We start from the raw sequence: 9,635 nt of genomic DNA on the forward strand, positions 1-9,635 counted from the left end.
CTCGCTTGATTCCTTCAGCGCCTCCCAGGCAGGAAGCAGGGGCACTGTGTCCAGGCCCTTAGGAGAGCAAAGGGTCCCAGGGAGAATACAGTTGCCAAGCAACAGGAGTATTCTCCAGAGCCAGCTCCAAGCAGTTAATTGATGTGTTTTCTTCTTTCTGGAAACTGGTATTTAACCTTGCTCGGCCATGAATGTATGTGAGTGCAGGTGCTTCCTTATGAAAGTTTCCTATATGCCTAGTGTGTAATCTTGTCTCTCCCTATTCTTCCCTTTCAGCTGACAGCTCTGACAACTCTGATTTGGAAGATGACATCATCTTATCCCTGAATGAGTGAGGAACCATCACTGCTTGGAAGAGATTCTTGGCAGGCGAGAAACTGAGTCAAATGAATTCAGAACATATTCCCTTCTCTTTCTCCCAGGGCTGTCTTTTAAGGAGCTGCATGCCCTGCATTCAGAGGATTATGGCTTAGAGAGCCTCGTTGGCACCCGAGAGTCCTTCCAGAAACAATAACAACCACAAAAATGACAACAGGGACTACTAGGCCCTACTCTGCACCCCCCCCCCAACCATTTCCTAGAATGGACATATCTTTCAAGGGAAAAAAAAACATGTCTCTGGGGTATTTCACAATATATTTTCTTTGTATAATGTTCTTTACTTAAAGAACAAGAAATAGTTTTTTATAAAACTTTAAAAAGGAAAAAAAACAGGCATTTATAACTGAGGGTATGAACTTATATCCACCAGGTCTCTTGTCCCTGCACTTCATTTTCTTTGGAAGAAAATGATATCTAAATAACAATATAGAGGCATTTTTACATACGTATTTAAATGAAAAGGAAAATCATGGTTTCTTAAATTGATAAGGATTAAGAATATTTTATTATAAATATAATATATGATTTTTTAACCTGTTTTGTTGCCTCATATGCTGTCAGGTTAATTTGTTTTCCTTCGTGCCAGAGTGGGGGAGGAAGACACTCTGTGTGCTGGGTAAATGCCTGAATTCACTCACCTTCATGATTTGGGGGCAGCATGGTCATTGTGGATATTGGTTTTGTGGAGTTGAGGGAACTTAGGATATAAGTTCACTCCCTCTATTTTTCTTTGTGATTCAGTTTTTCAGAAATCTTTTTTTCTTCCCTTTCTCCCCAATGTGGAAATTACAAATCAAAGGCCTTTTTCTTTAATGTAAAGTGTATTTATTTTAAAAAAATACAAAATAAACTACAAGTCTGTCTTTGTTTATGGCCTTTCCCTATTTTCTTTTACCCAAGTGGGGTGTGTCCCTTTTTTGCAGCTCTAGCCACGCCATAGAGGAGACGCCTTCCAGGAGAGGCAGGGAGAGCATGTTCTGCCCACATAGAGCACTCCAGGGAGGAGAGTAGCTTACTCACAGTGTCTGCCTCTGCCCTGTAGCTCTCTCATGGGGAGGACCTGTTTTTGTAAGGGTAGTGTGGAGAGAGGAGAGGTCAGGGCTTTGTCCCCTGTGGACGCAGCTCTCTGTCCTCATGTTCTGGATCCAACAGGCTGCTCCCAAGTACAGATTTGGTGGAACTGGAAAGGGAGGTATTCTGGGAAGTTTTGGAGGATGCAGCTGGCAAAGCTAAGGAGTGAAAGCATTTTGGCCTTCTGTGTAGCTGGGGCAACGGCTACTAATGTTTTCTGAGAGGGATTGTGACAGTGGACTTGAGCAGTCCTGGCAGGTTTGGGGTAGTGGAGCTTGGTCTGTGTTTGTAGAAAGATACTTCAGAGGCCCCTAAAATTGGCCTATAGTGAAACTGTGTAACCATCAGGCAAAGGACCAGGGATTTCTACCTTTTCACTCACCCACCCACCCCACCCTGTTTTCCATTCCCACAATAAATACAAGATCATAGTCTCTTTCTTCGTTTGATTTTGCCCAAATAACAGCTGCTCAGTTTGTTACATAGGTATTATCCAGCTAAAGTGACTTCTCTCCCTTAACAGAGAGAAGAGGGGACAAATTTGTGAAGTAAACAAGAAACACAAGATGGCTAAAACTCTCCAGGGGCAGGTAAAGCCTTGCTGGTCTTAGGAGCACTATAGAATTTGCTGTACACACTGAAGTGGGTCTGTGTCACACAGGTATTTCTTAGTCCTCTGGAGAGCAGAGGACTCAGCTCTTTTGCTTCATGCCTCACTTTAATGGTAGTTAACACTTAACCAGTGGAATAGTCTGACTGCTGGTACTGACCAGCATCAGAAGAAAACAGGTTAACAATCAAGAAGTAGTGAAAGCACTATATTCTAGTCATTAACTCAGTGGAGCCAGTCTCAACTCTGCTAGGAGCACCCACAGGTCTCTAAGGGGGAGATAGGAACTATAATAGGGAGGCAGAATTCAGGTTGGCTTGACAACACACCCTTAGGAACATGTGCTAAGGGGCTAAGGAAGCATCAGCTGTCTTCCTTATTCTACCAGGGTTCAAAATTGGAGTCACATAGGAGGCAGCATGAGAACAGTGGCACACCACCGGTGAGGCAAATGTTGCCTTTTTGTCTTTAAGCAACACCTTAGACAGGACCTGAACCCTGGGTGGGGGCACTGGATGCCTGAAGTAAGAGTTTTCTCACTGGGGCAGTTTCATAAAATCATCAGGGCATTGACCACCTGACTTCCCCTCACTAGTGCTGGCCAAGGCCTGAGAGTTCACAGAACCTGCTGGGTCTTAAGAGCCAGAGGAAGTGGTTGAGGGCCAAGAAGGAGAAGGAAGGTCATGCCAGGGTGTTACTCCTCACCAAAACTTGGCAGTTCTTTTTGGGGCCATGGGGCACCTTTCTCTGAAGAGGGGTTGGATAAGGCAAAGGTTGAAGTGTCTTCTCCAGGCACGTTTTCTAGCATTTTTCCTTTTACTTGGTTCTGTCTCAGAAAGCTGGGAGGTAGCTGCTTCTGGGTCCTGAGCACCCGCTTCATGAAGGAAGATAGGTAGCCCAGAGAAGTTTTGGACTTACATACCAAGGCAGCTCTGGCCTGTGACTCAGGCGTTTGTTGGAGATCTGCAGGAAAAACCCTGCAGTGTGCCTTCAACAGGACAAGACCCACTCCTGTTTCTGGCGGTACCAGCTACCCTGGAATGGTGGCATGTCCTGCTATACCCAACTGACTTGCGTAGGTACCTGGCAGCTGTGACCACAGCTCAAGTAAAAACAGGCAAATACATAAACATGTTTAACATGTCCTTGTGTTGCTGTTTTGTCATGAATGTGCTTGCTTTCTTGCGAAGCGCCTGTCCATTCCACATCACCGAGGGGTCTACAAGAGCACTGCCAAGTGTTCCTGTGGACCAGCGTGGCCGCTGCACAGCCTGCACTGAGCCCCAGCCTCTAATCTCAGGTGTCACTCATGCTGCCTCATCCCAGCTCGGGTAAGGGACCAGACCTGGAGAGAGGATGCCATGGCCAGCAGAATCTGGAGTGAGTTCCTGGTTATCTAGGGGCTCATTTGCTTACCAGAGCTTCTGTTCTCATCAGCCCTCATGATGTTCCGTTTGAACATCCTAGGTGCCACACACTCTGAACAGTGGCATTTGGGGTGTTCCATGGTGACAACTGTGTGCTCTGGTTTTCCTCCCTGGCCCACACTGTCCACATCACCTTAAATCTCACCCTTCCAGCTAGAGGGTACCTCTGCATCCCTTTCCTCCCCAACTAGCTTGAGTGGCTTCAACCTCTAGCACTGCCTGACCCCTCAGTGACGTGTGACTTACCCCCAGAAAAATATCTATTATTTCCCAATGGTCTCCACCTCAGCATCAGGGCACAAAGTGTAGGCACATGCTCTGATCTTGCACCTAGGAAACCGTCATGTCAGTTACCAAGGGCATCCCCTAGTCCACTGTGCTCCCCTGTAGCTTTGTAAAAGTACTTCAGTCTAGAGGTTCAGTATCCCCCACAAACCTCTAGGTATGACTGGGCATGGGCCTGCTCTATTACCCATCAGCCGTGAACGACCCAGAGAAAGCCAAAAATCACAAACATCTAGGCACAGTTCATGAGTAAATCCAAGGAAGGCTGCCTCCAACCCTCCGTTCCAGTATTTGGACTGCTGGGCCCCTGGGAATCTGAGGCAACTCCGTCTCCCAACACTGGATATCCCCGGGCTGAGTGAGGCTAGAAAGGAGGCCAAAACAGGGGGCCCCGGACCGGTCCGGGGCCCCGCGCCCCCCCCCCCCCCCCGGCTCAACAGTGCACAGCGTCTCTTTGTACAAGACTACACAGCTGCTGAAGGCTACCTGCTGCCAAACATGCTGGGTGGGCACTCTGTCCAACAGCCACAGCTCAAACTGATGATGGACACACACCGTTTAGGAAAGGAAAAAACAATCAGTAGCTGCTAACCACGGGCCTTGGGCTCACCCCATCCCTTCCTTTGCATGGGCTCTACTCGGGCTTGTGTGGCAGGGTCCAGAGCCCAAACTGAAGCTTGCCTGTCAGCCAAGATAAAAATGAGTGATTAGAGTCCAGACTCAGCCTGAAGAACTGAGGCCAAGAGTGACCTATGCAGCAGTGATGCTGGAAAGATGACGTAGGACATTCGCGTACATGCACTAGGGAAGTCTTCGATTCTTAGCTTGATTAAACCAGGACTCTGAACAGGTTTAAAAATCCATCCTGACAAAGGTTTTACTGACAACTTTCCATACAGTTGGTCAAAAAATAAAAAAATACAGAACCACAGCAGACAGTATCTTGTACACTAGAAATCAACATAACCGGATTCCCTTCTCATCATTGTTTGGAAGAAAAAAAAAAATTCCCCCAAAATCTAAGAACTTAGTTTTGGTGCTGGACAGGACTTTGATCCCCACCCAAATGAACCAAAATAACCCAGAAGATAATTCAAACCAAAGTGGTAGGGTAGAGAGGGGATCAGATTTTTAAAATAACTGCTTTTTTGTGACACAAACATGACGCTGGGAAAGACAGGCTTGGGCTAGGCAGTGTCTCTGACGATGACTATCACCATGTGTTCTTCTTCTAGCTTGCCCAATGTCCTTAGTGCTGACTGGAGGTACTGCTGGGAAAAGTCGCAGGGTGGGAAGGCGTAGAGCATGCCTGTGCCATCTCTGCCCTTGGACCCCCCCACCGGCAGGCTGATCACCCCTGCGGCCTGCTTCTGTTTCAAGTAGGAGACCAGGTTCCTGAGAAGCCGCCTCTGCAGACCTGGCTCCACTGTGGGCATCCCCTCAGTGCCAAGCCCACTGGAGGTTGCCTGGGTGGCTAAGAGGACCGCATAGCCGTTGGGGCTCCCCTGCTTGATGCGTCGTGTGACCTCGTCGAGCTTGGGCTGGTCCAGTCGAAGGCGCTGGGCGATCTTCAGCTGGGTCAGCTTGCTCCCAGAAGTGTGGTCTTTGAGCAGACTGCTGATCACCCCCTGGTCCCCCTCTAGGATGTGCATAGACGTGGGGAAGCAGCTGTTTTTCAACACCAGAAGCCCATTCCAACCCAGCTGTAGTGTCTGAGCGTACTCTGAAAGATTCTTCAGCTTTTTGGTCTCATGTTTTGGCTCTTCAAGAGGCTTGGGCTCGGCCTCCGTGGGCCGGTGATTGCGCTCGCTGTCTCTTGCCTTCTTCCCATGGGAAGAGTCTGCAGCCTCGTGGTGGTGGTGGTGGTGGCCCCGTTCCTCAGCCCCGTGTCTGCTGTTGCTGAGGGAGTTGCTGCTGGACTCCTTGGTCCCTTCACTGGAGTGGTTCTCCTTGCGGCTGCGCTCAGGGGTGCGGTCGGAGCCCCGCTCTGACTGCTGCCCACTGCCCTTGGTCCTGCTCCGTTCCTCATAAGGGGAGTGGGTTGTCCTCCCACGGTCACTGGAAAGGCTCCTCCGTTTCCGCCTCTCTTCCCAAGGCTTGGGCAAACCACGGTCCCCATCTCCCCCCCAACGCTCACCACTCCGGCTGCGCACCGAGCGACTGTAGCCCTCAAGGCTGTTTCGGCGGTCAGAGCTTTTACTGGGGCTGGTCCAGTCCCCTTCCAAAAAAGTCCGGTCTCGGTCTGAGTACAGAAGGTGTGGGGGCGTCCTGTCCCGCACCAGGTCGGTGTCCAGGTTGCGGTGCCGGGTGTATCCATCTGTCAGCAGCTCATAATGCACAGGGAGTGGTGAGGGCTGGTACTGCTGGGGGTACCGAGTCTCCTCTGCTTTGGCAAAATCCACGCGGAGCCTGCGGTCTGGTCCACCCAAGGGAAAACCCCTCATTTTAGCACAGGCGGCCTGGGCTGCATCCAAGCTCTCGTACTGGATATAGGCAAAGCTATCTCCTTTGACGTGATCAATGGTCCTAATGCTCCCAAAGCGGTCAAACTCCCGGGCCAGAGCTGCCAGTGAGGTGTTAGGTCCCAGGCCACCCACCCAGAGACGAGTGGTGGGGTTGGCCTTGCCATAGCCTATCTTAATGGGGTTGCGACCAATCACTCGGCCCGACATGGCCACCTTAGCCCTATGGGCCATGTCCAGGTTCTGGAACTTGAGGAAGGCATAGGCACCACCTTGGCCACGGGCAGGTCTCTTGATGACCACCTCCTCGATGATGCCGTATTTCTCGAAGGCCCGTCGCAGCTCCACCTCAGATACGCTGTGGTCCAGGTTCCCAATGAAGAGGTTGCGCGTGGCCCGCTGGTCGTCCTCGGGCATCAGGTCCTCCTCGCACACAGTTGGGTAGCCATAGGGGCGCCCACGGTCGTCGTACAGCCCGTAGTAGTCCAGGGCCCGCTCTCGGGACAGTCCCACAGCGGCGGCAGCCGCGGCATCCAGGGCGAAGGCTGCGGCGGCGTGGCGGGCGCGGGGCTCCCGCAGGGGCGGGGCAGCGACGGGGGACAGCGAGCGCTGCTTGTACTGGTAGCCTCCATGCAGCGGGAGGTAGCCGAGCGGGTCGGTGGGCGCGGGCGGCCCTGGGGGAGGCGTGGAAGCGGCGGCGCTGCTGCTGCTACTTCGCCGACTGCTCCCGCCGCCGCCGCCGCGCAGGTACACGGGCTCTACCTTCAGCGGGCGGTCGTAGAGCAGCAGCTGGCGGGCCAGGGCGTGCTGGCGGGCCTCGCGCGCGTCCTGTGGGTGCCGGAAGTTCACGTAGGCCACACGGCCCAGCTCAGGCGTGTGCGACAGGCGGAGGCTGATCTCGCCGAAGCGCTTGAACTGGTGGAAGAGCCGGTCTTCGAGGTGCTCGGCAGGCAGCGCGGGGCTCAGGCTGCTGATGAGCAGCGTCTTGTACTCAGGCGCGGCTGCGGATGAGCCGGGACCCGCGGGCTCGGCCCCAGGCGGTGGTGGAGGCGGCGGCAGAGGAGACGCGCGGGGAGACAAGCCGGAGGCGCCCGGGTCCCCCGAGGCCTTGCCGCCGCGTCCCCCGCCGCCAGCGCCGGAGCCCGAGGAGCGTCCGCTACTCGCGCGGTGATTCGCGTCCCCGGTGCCGCGGCCGTCGCGATGCCCACCCCCGCCGCTTCCGCTGCCGCGGGGTTTGTCGCGGGCCCGCGCTGGAACCGGGTGCTTGGCGCCGCCAGAGGCCTTATGCGCCGCCCGCCGCCCGCCCGCCTCCGCCTCCCGTTCGCGCTCCCGCGGACGCTTGGCCGACGATGACGAGCCGCGCCCGCTCGGGCTAGAGTCTCGCTCGCTCTGCCGCTTCATGGCGCTGGCGCGGCGGGCGGGCGGCCCGTAGGTTTCTCACAGCGGCGGCGGCGGCGGCGGCCGAGGAGGCAGCGCCCCCGGCGCCGCCATCTTGGACAAAAGGACTCGGCGCGGCGGTGGCGGCGGGGCGGGGCGGGAGCGGCGCCGAGGGGCCGGGCATTGCGTTATCAAGCTGCGCCGGCCGTGCCACGTGACCCTGCGGCGGGCGGGACGAGACCCGCGCCGGGCCTGCCTCATCGCGCAGCGTCGCCCAGTGCCATGTGACCCTGTGAGTGCCGGGTGAGTGGGCCTGGGTCGCGCGCTCTGGCGCCACCGCGCGGCCCGTATGGCCGATGCTTGAGGCTACGCGGAGTGTAGGGAACCCTGAAGAGGCCGGCGGGACGACCTAACGCTTTGTGCTCCCTGGCGTGCTTTGCCGCTTTGGGTCCAAGTACCTCCTCCTGCAGGCGCTGGAGCCCGCGCTGATTGGAGCAAGAGTGGCAGTTTCCATGGGCTTTGGGGTCTGGGGCATTAACCCAGTCAGTGGTCTCTTTATATTAGTATCCCCTCAGTTCCAGGACTAGGCTTGAGCAAACCCCGCATCACCCTCCATGGCATCTCCTGCCTGGGATCTGGGGTTGACAACCCCAAGGACTAATGCATGCCCTTCCTTAGCCCCTGTCCAGGATCCAAGGCCCACATTCCGTGCATTCTCCACGTGTAGGTTCACCTGCAGGAGTCCCCGTAAAGGCCATGAGGACAATTGTTGTCATTCAGGTAGTAACCGAAAGCGGAGACAAGCCTGCAGTTGCAGTTCAGTTGGAATAGACTCTTTAACACCACTCTTGGGTCCCACCCTCTTCTGTGGGTATCTGGGCAGACAGCAGGCTGGAAAGGTAGGGCCACAAGAGCTAAGGATGAAGAGGCCATATGCACAGATAGTGCCAGCCGTTATCAGTTTGCCACGCTGAGCCCTCGCTGGCCAGTACCCTCCTGTTCACCACCTTCAGGAGGACCTCTTCTCCCCAGGTGAGGTGAGGGAAAGGGTGCCCAGGTGCTCAAGCCCATTGAGGAAGCTTTCATTCTCCAAGGACAGTTGCTGGAGCCATGGTAGAACCTGACCCAATTCCCGGCACAGAATCCTTGCGATGGGGAAGAGCACACCAAGTCATGCCCTCTTCTCACAATGAGAAAGCAGCTCCTGGAGCAGCTCAGGCAGGTGCAGGGGGAAAGGTCTTGGAAGAAAGCAAGGGGTTCCACAGCAGCCTGTAAGGTCTCCTACTGGCAAACTGAGGTTAGGAGACACAAGTTATCTGAGGCAAGAGCAATTCCTTGGAAAGCACTGGTTCTTAGTTCATCCTTTCAGGTGGTTTCTACAAGTGTCTTCATTGAGCCACAGCTCACACTAACAACTGGGTTCCCTAAGCACCAATGCCACAGAGTGTGGCTTAAGAAGTAGACTCCAGAAAAACCCTGGACCTCAACTGTTAGACTAATCTAGGGTAAACAAAGGCAAAAGGCAGCTTCCCACTCCCTCCTTGTATAAGCTGACTCCTGCTAGTCTTGCAAAAACTGGAATAGACATCAGAGCCTTGGGATGGACAAAAGAGCAAGTAGGCGGCCAGGCCAACAGCATCGAGATGTCAGTGCTGACATGCATTGTTACTGAAGACATCCTTGCGGAAAACCGCACTCCACACACCGTCTTGCTTGTACTGAGCCACAGTTTAAGCCCCTCCAATGTATCCAGACTCACTCCTCCTAAAGCTGTGGCCTCCAGCTCTCTTGGGTGGCTAAGACAGATACGGTATCAAGGGGCAGGGTATCAAGTCCAGCACCCCCTACCTGCCTTCTGCTGAGGTGCCTGCTGCCCTCTAGTGGCACACACCCAGGCACATCAGTGGGCCCTAGCCCCTATGTCCTGCTCTGGTCTTTTCAGCGCTGGTGGGTTGAGGGATAAATGGAAATGAATATCCCCCCAAACTGCAACTGGAAAGCATAAACTGGTAGGAACCTCCT

General features: G+C 54.2%; 2 protein-coding genes across 5 annotated transcripts in view; one reads left to right on the forward strand and one right to left on the reverse strand.

Annotated features, from left to right (window-relative positions):
• The window catches only part of DCAF1 (DDB1 and CUL4 associated factor 1), a 102,806-nt gene extending 99,600 nt beyond the window's left edge, over positions 1-3,206 (forward strand). For 2 of the 4 annotated variants that reach the window (XM_026448009.2, XM_026448010.2), the window contains one exon: positions 277-1,244. In XM_026448009.2, the coding sequence (XP_026303794.1) occupies positions 277-335 (59 nt within the window). In that variant the 3' untranslated portion in view covers positions 336-1,244. Of the gene's footprint in view, positions 1-276 lie in introns of all 4 variants that reach the window. The other 2 variants (XM_026448008.2, XM_023195527.2) reach the window with 2 other exon arrangements.
• RBM15B (RNA binding motif protein 15B) lies at positions 1,190-7,790 on the reverse strand. The gene has a single exon (XM_023195530.3). It carries the CDS (start codon positions 7,635-7,637, stop codon positions 4,962-4,964), a length of 2,676 nt encoding a protein of 891 aa, XP_023051298.1. The 5' UTR covers positions 7,638-7,790; the 3' UTR covers positions 1,190-4,961.
• Positions 7,791-9,635: the final 1,845 nt, after the last annotated feature.

This window comes from Piliocolobus tephrosceles, chromosome 2, assembly GCF_002776525.5.
Source record: "Piliocolobus tephrosceles isolate RC106 chromosome 2, ASM277652v3, whole genome shotgun sequence".
NCBI lineage: Eukaryota > Metazoa > Chordata > Mammalia > Primates > Cercopithecidae > Piliocolobus > Piliocolobus tephrosceles.